The sequence below is a fragment of the Prionailurus viverrinus genome, chromosome B4, assembly GCF_022837055.1.
Source record: "Prionailurus viverrinus isolate Anna chromosome B4, UM_Priviv_1.0, whole genome shotgun sequence".
In the NCBI taxonomy this organism is placed as follows: domain Eukaryota; kingdom Metazoa; phylum Chordata; class Mammalia; order Carnivora; family Felidae; genus Prionailurus; species Prionailurus viverrinus.
The window spans coordinates 59,607,832-59,632,164 of record NC_062567.1 but is presented as its reverse complement, the minus strand read 5'-3'; the positions used below and the strand labels follow the sequence as shown (position 1 = coordinate 59,632,164).

The 24,333-nt window shown below is 39.5% G+C and overlaps 1 protein-coding gene across 2 annotated transcripts in view; it reads left to right on the top strand.

Moving 5' to 3' along the window:
* Positions 1–24,333, top strand: part of TMTC1 (transmembrane O-mannosyltransferase targeting cadherins 1) — a 278,435-nt gene that overhangs the window by 245,019 nt on the left and 9,083 nt on the right. For both annotated transcript variants that reach the window (XM_047866166.1, XM_047866165.1), the window contains 6 exons: positions 13,535–13,637; positions 15,638–15,773; positions 16,593–16,737; positions 17,657–17,794; positions 19,715–19,837; positions 22,952–23,029. In XM_047866166.1, coding sequence (XP_047722122.1) covers positions 13,535–13,637; positions 15,638–15,773; positions 16,593–16,737; positions 17,657–17,794; positions 19,715–19,837; positions 22,952–23,029 — 723 coding nt within the window. The remainder of the gene's footprint in view (positions 1–13,534; positions 13,638–15,637; positions 15,774–16,592; positions 16,738–17,656; positions 17,795–19,714; positions 19,838–22,951; positions 23,030–24,333) is intronic.

Below are 24,333 nucleotides of genomic sequence, written 5' to 3'. Positions count from 1 at the left end.
ATATCTGTAAGCTTCACTTGTGTGTTCTTTCTAAATCAATGAGCTCCAAGTTGATGAAAAGCTATTCTTCTAAAAATGTGACCTTGAAATTTCCTGCAGTCCCTTCTGCAGTGTCTTGCTATTAACTAACACATTTTATAGAAAGTGGAAGTTTGAAAAGGACAAGAAATATACATTTTCCTCTGTTATGTTTAAGAAGTATCAGATGCCTTATTTAAATTCAGTTATGGGATATTTCATTTTCGTGAACCACAGTGATAAATTGAGGTAAAGTCATTGCGTGTCACATAGTTGAAGTTATGAACAATTTTTAAGAAGAACAAACTGCAATCATCATATTTTCTTCCATACAAGGGTCACATCTTTTGCCAGGCTTTCTTACTCGAAGTTCAAATGTAAAATGCTATGAGATCTAAGAACGTAATTGAAAGATTGGAAGGTTTTCTCTTTGCTCCTTTGGGCAATTGATTTTAACATCAAAGAGAACAGCTGTTGGGCATAACTCAGGATTGCCTTCCCTCTCTGACTTTCAACATTTTGTCTTCATGTTTTGAATTCTTTAGTAATAAAAGAAGGCTTCAGAGGTACAAGCAAGGCACAGAGAAACTGGTAGAGAAAAATCCACCAGCTTAACATTCTTCAGTAGCAAATGAATTCATTTCTTGGTGGCACAACCTTACTTAATAACTTTTGAGCATTTCAGACTCCCAGAGTATATCAAAGCAGTGACCACAAACCTTGGTCACTCTGTAACACACTTGTGAAACCATCCCTTCACTTAACAGGTTACCTTCCAGTGTCACCTGGACACATGCATGGCCCATGCATACTATGGTCGTGGGCCAATCTATTGATAGAAAATGGTTTGCTACGCTGAGCTAAAGTCAGTCATCCTATAATTTGCTCCCTTTGAGCTCATTCTAACAGAGAGCTTGTTGCACATAGCTGAAGAACACAGCTATGTTATCACTTCTCTGATTATCACTTTCAAAGCTAACCTTGTTTCTTTCACCTTGTTTCTCTTTTACCCTGGTTTCCAAATTCTTTGCTTCTGGTCATGTTGCTTTGCATAGCCTCTGGACTGTCCATTTTCTCTATGACAGTATACTTCTCATATTGAACTGTAGTTCAGCAAGGTCAGGGTGGAATAGAAATGCCTCCCTGGCTTGACATCCCTTGTGTCTAATAAATGATGCCGTAAAACGAATGATACTGGTTATCTGGCATCCACATGATGCTTTGGCTCACATGGGAGATACAGTCAATGGAAATTTCTTTTTCTTTTTTTTTTCTTTTTTCAATATAATTTATTGTCAAGTTGGCTAGCATACAGTGTATACAGTGTGCTCTTGGTTTCGGTGGTAAATTCCCATGATTCTTCACTTATATACAACACCCAGTGTTCATCCCAACAAGTGCCCTCCTCAATGCCCATCACCCATTTTCCCCTCTCCGCTGCTCCCTCCGTTTGTTCTCTGCATTTAAGAGTCTTTTATGGTTTGCCTCCCTCCCTCTCTGTAACTATTTTTCTCCCCTTCCCTTCCCTCATGGTCTTCTGTTAAGTTTCTCAAGTTCCACATATGAGTGAAAACATATGGTATCTTTCTTTCTCTGACTTATTTCACGTAGCATAATACTCTCCAGTTCCATCCACGTTGCTGCAAATGGCAAGATTTCATTCTTTTTCATTGCCAAGTAGTATTCCATTGTATACATAAACCACATCTTTATCCATTCATCAGTTGACGGACATTTAGGCTCTTTCCGTATTTTGACTATTGTTGAAAGCGCTGCTATAAACATTGGGATACATGTGCCCCTATGCATCAGCACTTCTGTATCCTTTGGATATATTCCTAGTAGTGCTATTGCTGCGTCATAGGGTAGTTCTATTTTTAATTTTTTGAGGAACCTTCATACTGTTTTCCAGAGCGGCTGCACCAGTTTGCATTCCCACCAACAGTGCAGGAGGGTTCCCATTTCTCCACATCCTCGCCAGTATCTGTAGTTTCCTGATTTGTTCATTTTAGCCACTCTGACTGGTGTGAGGTGGTATCTCAGTGTCGCTTTGATTTGTATTTCCCTGGTGATGAGTGATAGTCAACTGAAATTTCTAAACAATGTGAACACTTGTTAGTCCAGGTCTCACCCATTTTGCAGGCATGTTTTTACAGCCTGGATAAGAGGATTCATCTTTATCTGTATTTAATTTCAACCTCTTTATTATCAGCCTGGAAATTTCAGGTGTTCTAGGACTTTTTAGTCCTTTTTTCTGACATTCTTTGTATTAACTACCCTTTCCAGATATTTTACTTGGCGAATTAACTAAGAATAGTTTCTAGCTACTCATTTACGTATTTGGTTTTAAAAAATGCTGCAGAGATGAGTAGCAGGTTAGAAAGCCCTACATTGTGTTTGTAGGATCTTCTCTCCACGTTGACCTCTATTTTACCCAAGACAGTTATTTAATTTTTGGTTAACTGATCGAATCATATTAGCATCTAGCTCACCTCGTCTTATCTACTTGGATATTGTGAGACACTGTGTCAGAAACCTGCTGAAACCCTTCCCCGATTGAAGGTTGTGAGTCTATTAAAAAACAACAAAACAAAAAAAACACAAGTGTCATTTGCCATGCCTTGTTGCTCTTACTGTAAGCATGCAGCTGTCTGTTGACACCTCTTCTCATCCTCACTGCTGGTAAAACTGTGAGGGTGATAATCCCTTCTGGGATTTATCTGAGACTAACATTGTATTCCTTGCTCTGTTGGAACCTGAAGGCAACAAGTAATTCTGTTGGGGCACGGTAGAGAAATCGAGAAAGGGAAATTTGAAAAATGGGTTAATAAGTCGAACAGATATTACATGCTGGAGCCTTTTAAGGCCCACAGTGGAGCCCAAATTTGACATTGATAGATAATAAGAAGCAAAGGCAAGTGTCTAAGCAAACGGTTATAAAACAGGAGAGGAAGAAAATATGTGGAAATATGTGGGATATTGTAAGGAGGCTTTTAAATGCCATGCGGTGTGAGTAGTTGAGAGCCTCGTTTCTGGAACAAAGTGTGGGAATGGACAGACGTTATTGTGGAAAAAGAATCCCTTTGTGTTTAAGAACTGTTTGTAGGTGAAGGCTGAAAGGAAAAGAAAATAGAAAATTAAAAATCCAGGGCAGAGCACCTTAAGGACTGAGAAGACACATGGTCACTGAACGCCATGGGGAAGCCAAGGAGAAGGGAGAATTTAGGAAAGAGGTCAGCTTCCACATTCCTTTTCTATTACACAAATAATATGAAAATGTAAAGTGAAAAGTGGGGAAAAGTCAGAGAAAATAAAATATACCTTTCATTAATATAATATCTGGAAACAACAAATATTATTATTTTTTAATACCCTACAAGTCTTGCAATATAAATATTTTGTTTTCATACATTCACAAGTAATTTGTATCCTATTCTTTTCACTTGCCATTAAATTATGCATATCATACATATTCATGGCCTTCATAAATACCATTTTTTTAACGTTTTAAATTTTTTTTTAAGTTTATTTATTTATTTTGAGAGAGAGTGTGCTGGAGGGGCAGAGAGAGGTGGGGAGAGAGAATCTCAAGCAGGTTCTGTGCCATTAGTGCAGAGCCTGATGTGTGGCTTGAACCCATGAATGGTGAGATCATGACCTGAGCCGAAACCAAGAGTTGGACGCTTAAACTGAATGAACCACCCAGGAGCCCCCAGTGTATTTCAATATTAAATCATCCTTCTCTAGGTGATCCCACCATTCTTCTGTTCTTTTATTTTAGTCTTTTTTTTTTCTTCATGCAAAGTTGGGAATAATTGTTTAGTAATAATGAAATAATCTTAGAGTAATTTGTAAGGGTGAAACACCTTGCAAATAGCAAGCTTTCAAGACACAGGAAAAATAAGATCACCAAAATCCCATAATGTATTTTAAATTTATAAAATAGTCTGCTGGACTCATCTGCTGATTGCAAGATAAAATGAATTTTATTCTGTTTTTAAAAAGAATGGTAAAGGGGGCACCTGTGTTGCTTAGTCAGTTAAGCATGCAACTCTTTTCTATTTATTTTTTTTTTAATTTACATCCAAGGTAGCAGATAGTGCAACAGTGATTTCAGGAGTAGATTCCTTAATGCCCCTTGCCCATTTAACCATCCCCCCTCCCTCAACCCCTCCAGTAACCCTCTTGTTTGTTCTCCATATTTAAGAGTCTCTTATGTTTTGTCCCTCTCCCTTTTTTTATATTATTTTTGCTTCCCTTTCCCTTATGTTCATCTGTTTTGTATCTTAAAGTCCTCATATGAGTGAAGTCATATGATATTCATCTTTCTCTAATTTTGCTTAGCATAATGCCCTCTAGTTCCATCCACATAGTTGCAAACGCAAGATTTCATTCTTTTTGATTGCCGAGTAATACTCCATTGTATATATATACCACATCTTCTTTATCCATTCATCCATAAATGGACATTTGGGCTCTTTCCATAATTTGGCTATTGTTGAGAGTGCTGCTATAAACATTCGGTTGCATGTGCCCCTTCAAAACAGCACACCTGTATCCCTTGGATAAATGCCTAGTAGTGCAATTGCTGGGTCATAAGGTAGTTCTATTTTTAATTTTTTGAGGAACCTCATACTGTTTTCCAGAGTGGCTCCACCAGTTTTCATTCCCACTAGCAGTGCAAAAGAGATCCTCTTTTTTTCCACATCCTCACCAACATCTGTTGTTGCCTAAGTTGTTAATGTTAGCCATTCTGACAGGTGTAAGGTGGTATCTCATTGTTGATGAGTGATGTTGAGCATTTTTTCATGTGTCGGTTGGCCATCTGGATGTCTTCTTTGGAGAAGGGTCTATTCATGTCTTTTGCCCATTTCTTCACTGGATTATTTGTTTTTTGGGTGTTGAGTTTGGTAAGTTCTTTGTAGATTTTGGATACTAACCCTTTATCTGATATGTCGTTTGCAACTATCTTCTCCCATTCCGTTGGTTGTCGTTTAGTTTTGCTGATGGCTTCCTTCACTGTGCAGAAGCTTTTTATTTTGATGAGGTCCCAGTAGTTTGTTTTTGCTTTTGTTTCCTTTGCCTCCGGAGATGTGTTGAGTAAGGAGTTGCTGTGGCCAAGGTCAAAGAGGTTTTTGCCTGCTATCTCCTCAAGGATTTTGATGGCTTCCTGTCTTACATTTAGGTCCATAAATACCATTTTAATGGCTACTTACTAGTTATCAAAATGATATATTCTAATTTACATAATAAATTAACCCAACTTTTGTACACTTGGGTTCTGTGTATGTGTGTGGCAGTGTGCTTTTCCTTTCTTTTTTTTAATTGCTTTTAAGTTGATTTATTTATTTTGAGAGAGAGAGAGAGAGTGAAGAGGGGAGGGGCAGAGAGAGAGAGCAGGGGAGGGGTGATTGAGAGGGAGAGAGAGAATCCCAAGCAGGCTCCGTTCTGTCAACACAGAGCCCAATGTGGAGCTTGAACCCATGAACTGTGAGATCATGATCTAGTGGAAATCAAGAGTCAGATGCTTAACCGACCAAGCCACCCAGGCACCCCAAACTTTTCGTTTCTTATGGCTTTTCCAAAACAATATTTTGAGTCATTTCTGATAGATTCCTAAAAGTGGAATTCTCACATCAAAGAGTATCAACATATTTCAGTGAGATACCTTACTACATTGTTCTTGAGATACATTACTAATCTGTTTTCTGAAAGAGTGATACCAGTATTCTCTGCTGCCCGCAGTATCCAGCCTTTAAGTGTTGAATGTTAGTGGAACATTTAAGTGGAAATAGCATGTGGGCAGATGGCAGTGAGAAAGATTAGGACTGGGAAGATGGACTTAGGACTTCAAATTAATGGAACCATATTATGAGTAGGTAATTTCTGTGAGGGGAAAATGAAGAATAGTGTGTGTGTGTGTTGGGGGTGGGGTGGATAACTTAAAGAATTTTTTAACCTGATTATTTTACAGAGAGAAATATGAAGTTCACAGAATTAAGTGCCTCTCAAGGTTGGACAAATAACTAGTGTCAGGACCAGGAATAAAGCCTGGTCTTTTGACTCATTGGCACTGTTCTTTCACTGTATGACACCGAGGTCCCATGATTGGACCATGGTAATGGGTAGGGTCAATGAGGTAGAGTGTGGAGGGAGTAGAAAGGAAAGAGAGAAGTGATAGAGGAAAGCCAGGAGGGTGAGTTGTCATAGATGTTAGATACATTAAAAAAAAAATCCAGAAAAAAAAACCTGATATGCCTGTTTGTCTACTGCAGCAAAGAAGTCAAGAAGACTGAGAACAGAAAATAAACTCTTAGATTCGAAGTCAAGGTGGTCTCAGGCTTACTGTTCTCTCCTGGTTCTCCATTAACACTCAGAGCTGGCTGTACTCCAGCTTCACAGATAGGATTGTAAACATTTATAAGCCCACCATCATTTTTAACCAGCCTACTCTTACAATAGATTATATAGCTTGCATTGCACTATCAGTAAAGGGAAAAAAAATTAACACTGCTTATGACCCTGACCTACTGTAAATTGTTGCTAGCCTCAGGTTTATAGCCTCTTGAAAAACTCAATTAATTAATTTCATAACACTTAAAATATTTTTCTTTTATGTATTTTGGGATATGACTTCACATGATATAGGAATGAAAAGAAATTGGAGCAATAAAATATAAGTTAGGAATATAGACCAAGAGTGAAAAGTCTCCTGCCATCCTTTGGGTAGATTCAGCCACATATATTGTGGCCAAATCAACTTGAACTAGACCCTCCCTTAATAATTTATTGATTTAATTATTCAGCACAGGTACCACTAAGCATTAGGATTTTTTTTTTTTTTGTTAATGTTTATTCATTTTTTTGAGAGAGAGAGAGACAGAACACAAATAGGGGAGGGGCAGAGAGATCGGGAGACACAGAATCTGAAGCAGGCTCTGGGCTCTGAGCTGTCAGCACAGAGCCAGACTTGGGGCTCGAATTCATGAACCGCTAGATCATGACCTGAGCCAAAGTTGAATGTTTAACCGAGCCACTCCGGTGCCCCAGCATTAGGATTGTTGAGCTAATCAGGTGTGGGCCTTATCCTCATGGAACTTAAGAGTATAGAAGGAAGGCTATCCCTAAGCAAAGAATTACAGTCCCATATCCATATCCAATATCTAACACAATTACAAAAAATGTGCAAAGAGAAAGTACTATTGAGAATATTCTAGGGACCTAACCTAATGTGGGAAGGAACATATGGAGAACAGGGGCAGTGGCCAAAAAGTGACATTTAATCTGATTCCTAAAGAACTTTTAGATATCAACAAGGTAAAAATGAATATGAAAACTTTCTGGCTAGAGGAAATAGACCGTGTGACAGCTCTGGGGTGAAGAAAAGTGGTATCTCTTCTTTTAATAGAAAATTGTGTGCCTACAGAGAATAAGTACAAAATAGTGTGAGAAGAGTTTGCAGATGGAGGGAACTGCAATTCTCTGCAAATGTGGGCTCCCCCCACCCCTTTTTTTCCTGGTCTCCTGACAGTGTTTTACACCTGTGGTTGCTTACTCTTGTCGTACTTTTAGCTTGTATTTAACAATTCTTAGCATTTCCTCTTTAAAGTGATTACTTCTTGCATACTTAAATTGTTACAGAGTGGTGTTGATCACAGTCTGCTGGGTGATAAAAAAAAAAATTCAAGATTAAGAAATACCTGACATTTCCTTGGTGAGGAGAAATGCCAAGTTAATTTTCATTTTAGTTGGATGAGAAAGAGAATTAGACATCAAATATTGGCAGCTCATTTCTCATGAATGTCCATGCTGATGACTGATGGGTGGAAGAACTGTTTTGTAAAGAAAATAAAAGCAAAGGAGAGGGTGAGAAAGCAGGCAATCTCTGCTGTGTGTTTTGAGCTCCTATGTCTTGAAGAGTTTCTTAGAGACATGAGTTTAAACATCCATTGATCCTAAACTTACCAAGTTTGTCATAGTAAATAAAGGCATTGGACTAAAGGGGAAATAACCTTATGGCTCTGTGTGTTCATAAAAATACTTCCAGAAAACAATTCAGATGCATGACCATGATGTCAGGGCATTAGCACAACTTTCCATCTCCTCCCTGTAGGTCCTTCACCACTTTGGAATACCACATCTTACACCTTCCGCACAGGAAGTGCATGTTACAGGCCATTCATTAAGCCAGCTGTTCACAAAGTGTTGACTGGGGACACTTGAGGTCCAGGAAGGTCAATGCAGTTTTCACAATACTACTGACAAGTCATTTGCCTTTTTTACTCTCGTTCTTTTGTGAGTGTACAGTATTTTTTTAGAGGATACATGACATATTTATAATTATGGAAAGACTATTAAAATATTCTCCCATTTTCCAATTAAATATCTGTGTGAGACCAACATTTCTTCCCATACTTCAACTAAAAACATAAAAATAGATTAGCACACATGCACCCATGAAAAATAGATTAGCACAAAAGTAGATATGGGAATCCAGCTGTCTTCTATTAAGCCAAACATTAAAGAGATTTGCAAAAACATGAAATAATGCCAGTATTTTTTTTTTGCGGTGGAAAAATATTTTTTATTGTCATACAAATGTGTTATGTTTTAGTTTATTATATTTTAAATAAACTAGTAAATATTTTTAAAATTTCTCAGCTTTATGTCTGTTGTGGTAAATATTGACAGATGTAGCCCACATAAACAAAGCTCTTTGGGGGTCCTCAGTAATTTTTAGAGTATAAAAGTATCCACAAAACCAAGAAGTTTGAGGACTGCTGCATTAAGCCCATGTCCATTTGTCCTCCTGGCTGCTGCAACTTGAACGGTAAGAAGTTTTCCAAACATATCGGTTGACCCAAGAGAGTAAATTACAGTCAAGGTGCCTTTTCCAAAGATCTACTCTTCACTTTCCTTTCCTTGAGGTAAAAAGCGTGTTGTGTTGGGTAATTACAGCATGTAAGAAGTGGAGATGTTGACTATGTTTTATTTCTCCCCCAAGGCCCATTTTATTTCTACAGTCCTGAAAATGCTTCAGCCTTGGAGAGGAGCCCATGCTTGCATGCTGCCCATTTTAACCATCACTCTCAAAGGTGATTTCATGCTGAGGCAGCGGTTCTTGGGGACTCTGGTGTAAAGCAGACAGTATTATTTGTCAGAGCCATTCTCTGGTCACAAGCATTTTTAATTAAAGTTGTCCTATAAATAGCTTATATTCATTTCCTCTGAATCTCACAAGTCAGTAGAGACTAGGAATGATTAGCTTAGGTCAGGACATCTAGCCAGATGAGGTAAATGAAAAGTGAGTGCTTGAAATAGAGCTTCAGGGATTCAGTACTACTACTTGTTAAGATAAATGCATTGCCCTTCCAGAGAAGGTGGAATTTATTTTAAATAAACACCTAGAAGGTATTTTTCTCTCGTGGTGGTGGTTCCCTTTTGTTTTTTAATAAGTGGAGTTAATCATTCCTTGAAATTTACAGTCAAGCGAAAGGAAAAGACAGATATTGAAGACATTATTCATAGACCCAGAGTCTTGAGATAGCCCTTGGGTTCCCGGAGGCACAGGGATGTGATCACTTGCCCTTGACACGCATGGTGTTTTAAGTCCCATTACTTCTTTGGACTTTGAAAATTGCATTTCTAGAGGAAACCCAGCTCATAAACCCCCAAATAAGAGAAGTTTTAGATGAAAAAGGTGATCTCTCTGGCTATTTCAGAGTAGCAAGAATGTGGGAAAAAGCAAAATTAAATCAGGTAAAGGAGTAATTGTACTTGAAAACTGTTGTTGAATGTTGTATTTGACTTTGGCAAGTTAGAACGTGAAGACATCAGTTGTATTCTTTTTAGGAAACACACCTTTCAGCTCTCCCACAGTTTAGTTATACAGTGATGGCTCTAAGATCTGAAGTAGCCAGGGATATTTTTCAAACACATTTTTATGTGATGCAGCTGCTGGAGTTAATGGTAACCAGCATTCTCGGGTATTTGGATCATGACAGGTGTAGAGAATCTATCTCATCTCAAGTCTGGATGTCATGTCACTTCTGGTTGCCCCGAGTACCTTATGCTTCTCCTCCCCTGATGCTGTCACAGTACATTGCAATGTCTTCTTCCTATCTGAATCCCACTCAACTGCCATGGCAGGATCGTCTGTCTTGTTCACTCTTCTATCTCCACTGTATGCTTGGCATATGTGTGGTGCTCACAAAATATTTGTTGAGGGGATGGATATCCAAAAGTGTAATTGTTTCTGTTGATGCCAGAGACACCATTATTTCCAGAAATACTGCTTTTATTCAGGGTTCACCCATTCCCTGTGTGTCCACTGAAAACCTAAATTCTGTTCTCTGTCCCCGTGTAGCTATGAGATTTGGGGCAAGTCTCTTAACCACTTTGCAGCCAGGTTTCTTCATTAGTTAAAAATGGTGGTGAGTTACTCTTTTTAATATTGTTTCCAGCTCTAATATTCTTTTATCTCCTCTGCTGACAATCTCACCCACCTTATTTTTTGAGGGGGGTGGAGGGGCGCAGGAGACGGGGAGAGAGAATCCCAAGAGGCTCAGTGCTCAGCGCAGAGCCCAACATAGGTCTCAGTCTTACTACTGCGAGATCATGACCTGACCCAAAATCAAGAGTCGGATGCTCAACTGACTGAGCCACCCAGGTGCCCCTCATCCATTGTATTTTTAATAATTGGGTGGGATTTTTTAAATTTTGATTTTATCATAACTATGTTAGTGTGTTTTAAAAGTACCATGTGATATACAAAATTTGATCCTTTAACACAAAAATAGCATTACAGTCAAACAGTCTCACTAGTTGAATGCTAACACAGGAAACTTGAGATTTTCAGGAGCTGATTACTCAGGTTTGGATTAGCCAGCGTATTCTTTCTCTGGTTGCCTCCAGGATATTAGATGTTTATTGACCTCTGTTTCAGAAGATGATTAAGAAAAGTTAAAAGGAAAACACCTAAGCTAATTATTTTTCATATTTGATAGGAAAGGAACTTGAAACTCTTGGCTAAGATGCCACTTGGACAGGGCCATGATGCTCCATGTGGCCTCAGTGACAACTCTAGCACACCTGAGCTCAAGAGCAGCTGTATTTAATCGTTTCAAAACACTGCTCTCATTGGGTTGTATTTGATAGTTCACTCATCTTTGAGCTCCTAAAACAGAGGGATTTTGTTTTATTCATCTGCGTGTTTTTGGCATCTGTCTCCCAGTGATACACGTAGCAATGCCAGCCTAAGGAGTGGTAATGATAAGGATGTGACATGACATATCCTATCGTGACAAGGTGCTATGTGCTATGCATTGTTCTACATACTTAACATGTTTTAATGTTAATGGATCTGGGATTCCAATCCGTATAGTGAAACACTGAAAGCCCGATCCCTAATCATTATACCATGCTCTCTACAGCCATTGCGGTAAATATGTCTTGAATGAATGAATAAATGAATACATTTGCAATAGTACTCTGTAGCTATTAACTTGATCGGAGGCTTAGATAATTTGTGTTCTGCCTGTGTCTAAAGACACACACGCACACGCACACCCACACACAAATTTGTTGGTCCTTCAATGGATGATATCTTCTCTTTTTTTTTTTTAACTTTATTTATTTACTTTGAGAGAGACAGAGACAGTGTGAGCAGGGGAGGGGCAGAGAGAGATGGAGAGAAAGAGATTCCCAAGCAGGCTCTGTGCTAACGGTGCAGAGCCAGACGCAGGGCTTGAATTCACAAAACTGAGAGATCATGACCTGAGCCAGAACCAGGAGTCAGATGCTCAAACGACTGAGCCACCCAGGTGCCCCTGGATGATATCTTCTTAAAAATTTTCTTCTCTTTAATAGATTGAAAGATGATTTGGGGCTTTTCATTCATCTTTATTTTTTTTTAAGTCTGACAGTTTGTTGTTTGGCAATCAAAAATACATATGCTTTTTTAAAAAATGCATATACTTTTTAGCAACATAGATCTCAATTTTTGCTGGGCTGTGGATTTGTAATTCAAATAAGTGAAATTTGCCAAATCCAAACCACGTCTTGTTTCCTAAATGGTACTTAAATGTGTGGATTCAAAGAGATGGCCGTAGTCATTCCACAGAGGGTCAAATGTCTTTATCTTTCTGGGTCAAATCAAATTTAGGCTCCTTGGTTTATTGTTCAACACCCGGTGCATTTTTATTCACAAGCCAAAGGTGTCACATCTGAGGAAATTAGTGCTGTACATTCCCTTTTCATGTGTCTGGATGAATGCTTAGTAGGGGTAACTTGCGATAAAATTGTGGAAAACGTCCACTCTCAGAGCATAGTAAAGGAACAGTTGCTATGTGCTTTATGCCACATCATTTCCTTTTACCTGACCTTCCCAGCAGGACCAGGGAACCATGAAAGTGTTCACTTGTGAGTAATTGTTAGAACCTGGGTAGCTTTGATTCATTAAGTAGGTTTTACCTTCTGATATTGTAAAAGGAAGTGTGACGTGACAATCTCGGCTGGTGGTGAACAATGTTCCTAAAAGCTAATTCAGAATTGTTAGTGTGCTAAAGTGAATCTTTGGAAGAAGACCAGGACAGTTAGCAAATGACCCATTGAAGATGCAATAGTTGAGCGGGGCCTTATCACAAGGAGAGGAGTTGGAGGTATGCCTTCGAGAAGACCTGTATTCCCATTGGAGGGTGTGGCTCTGAGGTGGAACACACAGGTTGAATAAAGGAGGGAAGGAACAGTTGGGTGGGCTATCGAAATCTTTTGAGTAAAGAAAGGTCAAGGCAAAGCCCTCTGTAACCTGCATCAGCCTCCCTCCCCTTTTCTCAAAAACCTCCGCCAATAAACCATACAGTGTAGGTAAAGGGAGTGCTTGATACACAATGCAGCTGTAAGACAAACGTCGCAGGCGTCCCTGCTCCCAGTCACATTGTCACCTCTGAAGAAACTCCTGTATGGACGTAGCCCTCATTTTCAAACAGAGAGTTGGGGGGGGGGGGCATCCCATTCAAACAACCATTTGAGGCTTTTTCCAGTTGTAGGGCCAATCCTTTCAGATGTCCCTTCTTAGTAAACGTAGGCTTGTTTGCCCTAAAGAAACTAAATATAAATATGAATTGTAGGAATTTGTGCCATTGCACTGACTTCAATTAAAAGTACACAGTGTTTGATCTCAGTGCCTATTGGCCTATTGCATACAAGATCCTCAGTAAATTAGTTTCTATCTTTTCCATTTATGTCATTCAGTTTATTGTTGTAGTTTTTGTATTTCGGGGCTTTTTTTGGAGAAAGAGAGTGAGCGTGCGCACACGAGTGGGGCAGAGGGGCAGAGGGAGAGAGATAGAATCTTAAGCAGCTCCAAGCCCAGCACAGTCCAGCACGGGGCTCCATCAATCTCACCACCCTGAGATCATGACCTGAGCCAAACACTTAACCAGCTGAGCCACCCAGGCGCCCCTATTGTTGTTTGCTTTTAACTTTCTCATTTATTTTCCTTTGTTCTCTTTTAAAGGAGAGATTTAAGGAAGCTGAGGAAATATATCAGGCTGGAATAAAGAACTGTCCAGACAGCTCAGACTTACACAACAACTATGGGGTTTTCTTAGTTGATACCGGTGAGTAAAATTAAAGAGAACCTGTTCTGTTGAGATTAGATAATACTATCTATCAAGCAAAATGGCAACCACCCCAATAATGTCTCAGAAGTACCATTCACTTCTGGGCTTGGCAGGAAACTCACACTGTTGACAGTCACATTGTACTGTGGGGCTGTCATTTCTCCAAATCTTCAAGCTCAGCTCAGCAAAATCTGCCCACTTCATACAGCTCTAAGGAAAACTCCCCAGGTGTCAGGAAGTAGCCTTGATGATTTAATGAGTAGCAGTCCTTTGAGTATCATTTATACAAGTTCATATACCTAAGATGATGAAACATTCCTCAGCAATGATGCAGAACTTGCCTCTGAATCTAGTTACGAGCAGATGGAAAATACTTTTCCACATCTGATAAAAAAGCCTCCAGAATTGTTCCATCATTCTTTACTTGATATACATTAGGGAAACCATATTATTGTAACTGATAAGAGTACTTTTACATGACAGATGCTATATAAAATATACTTACTCCCTCTTATTAAGGCAACACTTTACTGAGCAGGGATTCTGTTTCCTTTATGATTTGTGTCCTATATGCTGTTGGCATGCTATGAATACCTATAAAGAATCAAAAGATATTTGAATTTAATGCAAAAGCACCATTTTGTTCTCATTGAGTATTAGACCATCTGCCTTGCGGTAAAATTCTATTTTAATTATTTTGTCAGTATGAATGCTCAAAAGGGTTTTTATTTTCTAGTATATCTGAAACTTTTCTTTTTTATAGAATGTAAATTTACATTCCAAAACTCCTGGGAAACGTCCCTTATTTTTGCATGTAAAATTGTTTTGTAGTGCCACCTGCTGGTTTGTTAGCAACACAATAATACATTAAGTGTCATGAAGATCTAAAAACCCAAAGAGACCCCCTCCCTGTTGGTCTCCTCTTAGCCCTCTTCCTTCTACTTCAACAACAAATGATGCCACTCCCCTAGGAATCTCACCGGCCACCCTGTGTATCTTCTCATCACTCCCTTTGTATTCATGTGTTTTATACTAGTGAAATTCTCCCTATTACCAGTGACCTATGTATATATACATACATGGTATCTCGTTTAATGCCTAAGATGTCTGCAGGTAATAAACATTCCATTTTCAGTCACTTAGATAAGATTTCACTAGGAAGCTTCTTTGGGGACCTTATCGGAGGCTTGATTCTAGTTCTGGTCTTCATCCTCAGTTGCCCTGGGATTTCTGTCAAGTCTCCTAAGTGCACTTTGCACTTTAGTGTTTATACCTTTAAAGTAATACTTTTGTTTATTTTATAATAGCTCTTAAAGCCCAAGAGACATCTAAATGGTATCTAAAGGCAGCTAACTAGTATCAAAAATACCTGTGAAGATCATTTAATTAAAATATTTTAAAATATGTAATGTGTTGAATACACACAGGGTAGCATTATTATTATTATTATTATTAAAACCCCATTATATAAATCCCATTTAACAAGAATATCATTTTTAAAAAGATTTTCAAGATCTGGCTGATACATAACTTCTTTAAAGCAGTGCCTCGATTACTATGTTGCAGTACAGTAATTGAGACCAACCCTTAGAAATTGTTTCAGGACAGTTTTGTTTCTATAATAGCCTATTCTGTTTTTTAGTATAATGAGAAGCAACAATATCTCGCATAAATAACAATCATTGATGATCTCAAAACATCATACTTGCTAGGGCAATGGCCAGAAAACACTTTGGCTAAAATGATACGTGTAATAAAAGAAATAGATTTTAGTTTTCATTGCTTTTTTACTATTAATTTCCTTGGAAGTGGGAATGAATGGTAAAATGGCCCAAAGTTACGCAGTGGCAAGGAGATGAAGCCAAAATACAAGCTAATTTACACACTGAATCATTGATGGTATGACTCAGTAATACAAAGAAGAATGATCTACATCAGAAGAGAAATTGAAGAGCCTCGTGTGTTGTATAATTATTTCCAACTACCACTGATTACAGGCTCTCCGGAGAAGGCAGTGGCCCATTACCAGCAGGCCATCACACTCAGTCCAAGTCATCACGTAGCTTTGGTGAATCTGGGGAGACTCTACAGGTCATTGGGCGAGAACAGTTTGGCCGAAGAATGGTATAAACGGTAAAATTCGTTTTCTTCACTTTGTAAGTTGTCCAAGGAGGTCAGTAGTTGCCCTTCCAATTTTTATGTAATTGAAGCAGACATGCCTTTAGAATATTAACAGATTTTGCCAATTTAGGCAACACAGAGTCTCATCTCCAAAGAAAATAAAACCAAACCCTTAATGGTGTCCCAGTGAATGGCTTTTCTGCCTGCTGGCTAGAACACGGTGCTAAACCAAGGTTGGAATGTAATTCCTGCTTTGGTCAGTCCATTGTTTTCTGAGGCTATGGACTGTAGCCCAAGCCATAAATAGCAGTTTCAAAAATGGATGTGGTGGAAAGACTGTGCATACATCAGAACAAGCCTATCACCATTAATGGAAACGATCCTTGGAGTTCAGTGTGCATATTGATAGGTCACTAGAGACATTCTTATAGTCAGAGGGCGGCGTCATGATCTTTTTAAAAACAGTCTTCTTGATTATAAAAACCAGAGACCAGGGGCGCCTGGGTAGCTCAGTCAGTTAAGCGTCTGACTTCGGCTCAGGTCATGATCTCACAGTCCGTGAGTTAGAGCCCCGCATTGGGCTCTGTGCTGACAGCCTGGAGCCTGCTTCAGATTCTGTGTCTCCTTCTCTCTGACTCTCCCCCGTTCGCTCTCTGTCTTTCTCTGTTTCAAAAATAAACAAACATTTTAAAATAAATAAATAAATAAAATAAAAACCAGAGACCATGTTGAAGCAGAGTCTCCAACTGTGGACTGTCATCCCTAAATCTGCGTTTTGAGCTTTCGAAAGGTACCTATTAGAAGTGTCACTTCATCTTTCTGAAAACTTAGCGCACTGCAGGTGTCCCGCAAAGCTGAGATATTATCACCTTTGGGAGCGCTGTATTATAACACTGGCCGATACGAGGAAGCTCTGCAGATCTACCGGGAAGCTGCGGCCCTCCAGCCTTCTCAAAGGGAGCTCCGCCTGGCCCTGGTAAGTCGATTGCTAAAAAAAATGAGGCGGGAACACACAGAGAGTTGCAGAGAGTTGGAGTCAGTGCAGAGTTGGAGTCAGAAGCCTCAGAACTGCAACTAGGATGCTACAGTACCTCCGTTTTCTGACTATCCATGGAACCAGTGTTAGAGCCATTCACCAAACACATAGACACTAAAAACTTTTTTAAGTTTTTGGTTCGAAATGATTTCAAATTTAAAAAATTTGCAAGAATAGTAAATAGCTCCCGTACACCCTTTCACCCAGCTCCGTCAATTTTTAGCATTTTGATGCATTTGTTTATCAATGCCTTGTGTATATGCATCCATATATGTACCTATGTACATATTTAAGTATGTGTGCAAACGCATAGTATTTTTTTGTGAGCCACATGACAGTTATAGATCCCACACCCTTTATTTCTAAGTACTTCAGCAAATAGTTCCTAAGAACAAGGACATTCTCTAATACAACCACAGAATGATTATCAAGTTTAGGAAATTAGTATCAACAATATTTTTTAATTTCAATTTGGAAATTTGCATTTTTGTTACTCTTTTTTAGATTTGTAACAAATCAAGCTCGTTATAAATGCAATGTCCTGTTGAAACCATAAGAAATCATTTCTTTTTTAAAATATTTAGTCAACTTTTTAAAAAAGTCACAAGTCATTTCACTGATGTCTTTGGTGTCCCTGCTATTCACGTATCATGCATTATTCTCCTAAATAAATAAACAGAAATGAACAACAAATAATTAGAACCTGTAAACTGGGAATTCAGCTCCCTCTGTGAATCTCAGATAGAAACTGAACACTTTTTTTTTCTGGAGTGTTTCTGACATGCCCCTATTCAGAGATGCTGTATTTGATGAAGTGATGACAAACTGGCTCTGAAGCCAAGGTCATGTGGTTTTGCAGGCTCAGGTTTTGGCCGTAATGGGTCAGACAAAAGAAGCTGAAAAGATGACCAACCACATCGTGTCAGAGGAGACTGGATGCCTCGAATGCTACCGCCTGTTGTCAGCAATCTACAGCAAGCAGGAACGCCACGACAAGGTAGAGGGACACGGGAGTCGTTTGGATCCACAGGTGGAAGTTGGTGTGCACCTGACTGACTCTCCAGTCTGCACGTTTACAAGGCGGAGCAGTCTTGACTATCATCCGTTGGCATGGCCTATCTTCTGGATGTTTTTTGCAGATATCCCCTTAACTGCTAATATGTCCCCTTGAAATATTTTCTTGACTAATCTTTTGTCTAAAGATTTTATGTGAGGGGCACCTGGATGGCTCAGTCAGTTAAGTATGCAACTCTCGATTTCAGCTCAGGTCATGAGCTTCAGTTTGTTAGATTGAGCTCTGCTGACATCTCAGAGCCTGCTTAGGATTCTCCCTCCCCCTGTCTCCCTCTGCCTCTCTCTCTCTCTCTCTCTCTCTCTCTCTCTCTCTCTCTCTCTCCATTCCCCCCCCAAATAAATAAATAAATATTTAAAAAATAAATAAAGATTTTATGTGATATTATCTCAGCTTGTTTTCACCTAACTCTATAAACACTAACTTTATATGCTTTGTCATTTGTATGCTTTATCATTTTCCATGTTCCTTCAATTATATTTTTATAGAGTCCTTATAACACCCTTATATAGGTCACTGACCCTGTGTTGCAACTGTTATTGTTTATCTCCATTTTAAAAGTAACATAGCCAGTAAACTTATGAACTGACTCAACAAAATATTTATTGAATGCCTACTATATGCCAGACACTGTGGCAGGTACCAGGAATAAAGCGGTATAATAAAAACAAACAAACAAACAAACAAAAATCACTTTTGTCCTCATGGAGTTTATAGTAGAAGAGGAAACCAAGATTAAAAAAGCAATTGCAAAACAGATATAAAATTATAGCTGTGCTCAGTGATGTCATGAAGAGTGACATGGTTCTCACAGGCATATAATCAGGGACCTGAGTGATCTGGGAGGTTAGGTTCCCTGCAGAGTGATATGAAGGTGAATGCTGAATGATAAATAGGAGTTATTAGACAAAGGAGGGCAATGAAAAGCATTCTAGGCAGGATAAAGTATGTGCAAAGGCCCTGTGGCAGCACAAGTAGCAAGTCTGAGGGATGGGCATGAAGGGAGCAGGGCACTGTGTAAGATAATGGCTGTAGAGGTTGCTGGGGACAACACCCCACAGGGTGCGGGACCAGGGCAAGGCTTTTGTTTCATATCTTGGGAGAAGCCTTGGGGTTTTTTTGTTTGTTTTTTGTTTTTGAGAGAGGGGGTGGGGAGTGAGCAAGGGGCAAAGAGAGACAGAATCTCAGGAGGGGCAGAGAGAGAAAAAGAGAAGAAGGGCTCGTGTTTACCTGAAGTGGAGCTCAAGCTCACTTGAAGCAGGGCTCAAGCTCACCAATGTGGGGCTCAAACTCACGAACTGTGAGATCATGTCCTGAGCCAAAGTCAGACGCTTAACAACTGAGCTACCCAGGCACCCCAAGCTTTTGGGATTTTATGGAGAAAAGCAGCATGGTGAGGTTTGTGCTTTGAAGGGATCCCTGGCTGCAGGGGATGGGGCAGTGGGTGCTGGCGGGGGGGGGGGGGGGGGGGGGGAGGGGACCACAGTTAGCACCAAGGACCTAAGAGGAGGCCATGATTGGAGGGGTCCAGATGGACACAGGCAGGGCAAAACAAATGACGCCAGATCTTGTTTCCTTTCAGCTTTATCACATGATCTTCCTATGGAATAGTCAAGGACATTTCATTGTCACTAATATAAATGGAAACCCTGGAGTATAGGGAGATTATCTTGTCAGGGCCACATTATTTCTCAGTGAGAACATCAGAGAGAATGAAGAATGTGTTTTGATTGTCATTTACCACACCAGCTAATACATAAGGACAAAAAGTATACATTTTATCATTTAAGTTAGTCTTTCTTCATCTAATCTACTTATTCTGTTTTATTTTCAAACCTGTTATAGGCACTCGATGCTATAGACAAAGCTCTCCAGCTGAAGCCAAAGGACCCTAAAGTCGTATCTGAACTTTTTTTCACAAAAGGAAACCAACTAAGAGAGCAGAATCTTCTGGATAAAGCTTTTGAGGTATAAACACTTAATAAAATTATGTTATTAAATGAAGGGATTCAGATTAATACTCTCAATCTTTAATGAAGCATATGTGGCAAAATTTAAGATCATCGGCATGTTTGTGGAGTGGATTTTCTGATTAATTACCATGATGTTATATGTTTAGTTTTTATCATTGAGCCTTTGGATTTTTAGTATTCAGAGTTCTGCAATACCTCCACATTATTTTCTGAATGATTACTTTTCACTTGGTGCCTAAAGCAATTCCACATTTTTCCCTCAAACCAGTTTCTCTCTCTGCCACCCTCACTCTCTCTGTTTGCCTGCAATAACCCTCTAGTCTGGGTGGACTAGTGCTGAATAGCTTTGGCATTTCCACACATCCTTGTAACATCCTCTACACTCCCCCATCCCCAATTCCCCACAGATTCCCTGTCAGAATCCACTAAGACACAGCCTGTGTCCTCCTCCTTCTGGAAGCTCATCTGGCCTATCCTTTTTCCTTGGACTACCCTTTCTTGTTTCCCGTGAACTTTTAAAACATTTACTGTCTCTACAAGTCATTTGAAAGTATCATATATTACACTGTATTGTTAGGTCTCTTTCTCCCCTCCCTCTGTCTTCTCCATCCCCCGCCTCCCCACCCCCACCCCCCCCACCCCCCCCTCCCCGGGCCCCGTGCATAACGCCTGCTCCCCAGTTAGATTAGACTTCTCCTTATAGAAGGGGACTGCTTCCTTCTGTGTTCCAAAACATAACATCTTGCATCTTGTAGGCATTCAAATAAAATTTATACACAACTTGAAATCAAAACGATATTGCAAGCAAATAGAAATGTTATAGAAATACCAAGCATTTCTGGTAAAGCCACAAGTTGGAATTAATGAAGTCATAAAATTACACTAAATACAACATGGGGAAAGTAAAATTTTAAATGATCTTATTGTTTTTGAAAACAGTGAGTGATTTTTAAAATATTCAAAAACACATGCAAAGATATTTGGGGAAACTAATTTGAATGTGAACCCTTAAATCAGAAACAGTGGCATATTTAAAGCAGAAAGTGTGCACTTTTCTCTGCCCTGTGAACATTTTTTTAATGTTTATTTATTTCTGAGACAGAGACAGAGCACGAGTGGGGGAGGGGCAGAGAAAGAGGGAGACACAGAATCCAAAACAGGCTCCAGGTTCTGAGCTGTCAGCACAGAACCCGACGCGGGGCTTGAACCCACAAACTGTGAGATCATGATCTGGGTCGAAGTCAGATGCTCAACCGACTGAGCCACCCAGGTGCCCCTGTGAACATTTTTTAATACCTTAAGTTACTTATACCTAACATGACAATTTGATTAATGTGTAATTAAATTATAAATAGTTATTTGGTATCTATATCTGTATCTTATACATTGTATTGAAAACCAAAGTATTTTCTAGTTGCTTAACTAATAGATAAAATAATCATTTTAAAGTGGCCAGATTGGGGTGCCTGGATGGCTCAGTCGATTGAGCGTCTGACTTCAGCTCAGGTCATGAATTCGCAGTTCATGAGTTTGAGCCCCACGTCGGGCTCTGTGCTGACAGCTGAGGGCCCGGAGCCTGCCTTGGATTCTGTGTCTCCCTCTCTCTCTGTTCCTCCCCCACTCGTATGCTCTCTCTCTCTCAAAAATAAAGATTTTTAAAAAATTAAAGTGGCTAGATCTATGAAAGGTAGGAGTAGGGCATTGGGCTAACAGTAGCAGCTAAAATCTATTCACATTTTTATTTATGATTACATGTATTCAGAATTTTAATCTTTGCAACAGTCATATAAGAAAGGTCATGGTCTCCATCTTACAGTTGAATAAACTGAGACTCAAAGGTTGTGTAACTTGCTCAAGGTCACAGAGGGTAAGAGATGGAGCTGGGATTTGAATCCAGTTCCTAACTTCTACCCTACACCCTCATCTCTGTTGATAGAAATTAACCCGAGACACTTTCTTCAGGTTTACTTTAGCAGCTTTTTTTTTTTTTAATTTTTTTTTTCAACGTTTATTTATTTTTGGGACAGAGAGAGACGGAGCATGAACAGGGGAGGGGCAGAGAGAGAGGGAGACACAGAATTGGAAACAGGCTCCAGGCTCTGAGCCATCAGCTCAGAGCCTGACGCGGGGCTCGAACTCACAGACCGCGAGATCGTGACCTGGCTGAAGTCGGACGCTTAACCGACTGCGCCACCCAGGCGCCCCGCCTCAGCAGCTTTTTAAAGGCATAGTTTCTTATCGTTTGCTTGCTTCTCTTAAAACTAAAGTGGAGGAGGAATGGACCAGATTCTGTTTACTTCATGAATCTGTTCCATTGGAGTCTTGCTAATGAAAATAGCAAAGACATTAAAATATACACACGGATCCTTAGCTTTGAAATTGAAAGCAGCGCTCTTAGCCTTTAGCTTTATTTAGGCGACCACTCTTAAATGCAGACCCAGTGGAGAACATGCCTGTGACATTAAACAATGTGCAAAATATTACAAATATGCCGCACAGATATTACATTTAATGGGATACTCATTTTCAGACCAAAAGAAGTACTTGAGGGAGAAGTAACTCTCTTCAGACCTTTCATGCAGCAGAAGATAAAGGAAGACTGTAATGATTAAAACTATCCCCTAGGAAAACGGATGTCCTTAAAGAAGTAAGAGCATCCTGTCACGGCAAGTATTTCAGCGTAGGCTGAATAAACATGCCAGTGACATTATGAAAGGAGGTGCCACACTAGGGCTAAGCTGTGTGGGAAAATACTCGAAGATGCTGATTATTAAAAAGAAAAGTATTCTTACAAACTCCGTTTACAGTGACTAAGGCCAAAGCAGTTTTCTTGCAGATCAAGACCAGAGGGAAATGATGCACCATAATCAAACCACCTGGATTCCCCACAGGTGTCCTCAGGCTCTGCAAGCAAATCACACAGTTCAGTTTCCTCCACTTTCGGAATCATCCATTTTGAAACATAGTTGAAATACCTGTGAGCTAGTGGTGTCTGGTTTCATTGTATTAACCATTTAAATTCTCACTGATGAAGAAAGTGGTTTCCACGTCTGTAGCACGAAGCATGGGTTCTCGTTCCTCAGCCTGAAGATGTTTCTTCTATGTTTAGAGCTACAAAGCAGCCGTGGAACTGAATCCAGATCAAGCACAGGCCTGGATGAACATGGGTGGAATCCAACACATCAAGGTAGGAGAATAATTCACTTCCGTGTGGACTGGCTTTTCTTTGCGCTTTCTCTTTCTGTCTTTTCTCTCGAAAGATTGAGAAAGTATTGTTTATTCCCTCTTTGAGTTGTCTGAACACCAAAAACATAGGTGTTTAAAAGTGAAATTAGGAGCTTATGTTCATCTTCTATTATCGTGATATTGAATATCATGAAACCATTTTAAAAATAAATCTATACAAATTAAATCCCATGATTTTACTTAACATAAAGAAAATTGTGTGCACTTAGGAGAAGTATCATCGCACAGCAAGTGGAATCTGCTTATGTGAACTAAGTCCTTGTTGGAGCTTAGCGTAGCTCATTGTCCTACAGTTTAACTCACGGTCAAGACTACAGTGTTACTTTACATATCACTTTACTATTTCTTGTATCGAATGCGCCTTTTACCCCCTAATCTTTTACTGAAACACAAGGCTGTTTACTTGTGGGTTTGTTTTTTGTTCTTCCAAAAGAAAAAGCTACCTTTGAGAGAAGCATTAAAAATGACCTGGGGAGGACTGCTGTCTGTAACTAATGAACTCAAAGACTCACATTCACTCGTTCATCCATTCATTTGACAAACATGTATATAGAGCATGCTATGTGCCAGGTACTCTTTTTGGGGAGCACCGGAAATAGAACATTGAACAAATAAGACAAAAGTGTCTGTCTTCATGAAGCTAGCGTTTAGTAGGGGAGACTAGTAATAAATAAATACATACATGCATACATACATATATAAAATATATCATGGTGCTATGGAGAAAAAAAGAGAGAGAGAGGATAGGAAGTGACATGGGGTAAGAGCTGAAATTTAAAATTAAGGTGGCTGGGAAGGCCTTACTTTAAAAGTTATTTTGAGTAGAGAACTGAAGGGAACAAACCGTGTGGCAAAACAGGGAAAGAGCATGTGCAAAGGTCCTCAGGTATGAGAGTACCAGCTGTGTTTGAAGAACAGGCAGGAGGCAAGTAACATGAAATGGTAGAAGCCAGAGTCAAAGAAGACACAGGGCCAGAACATGCAGAGCCTTGAAGGGGGATTGTAGGGTCCTTGGCTTTTATGCCATGCCAAATGAACTGGGGTCCTTGGATGACTTTCAGCAGAGAAATGCCATGGTCTGACATGTTTTCAAAGGATCACTCTTGTTTAGCTAACCTATTTCCAGGCTTCTACCTGTCTTTATATTGATAAAATAACAATATAGTGATTAGGATTTAAACAAAAGACTAATAGGGTTCACTATTAAATGGAAACTGGTCATTCTCAAAAACACAACAAAACAAA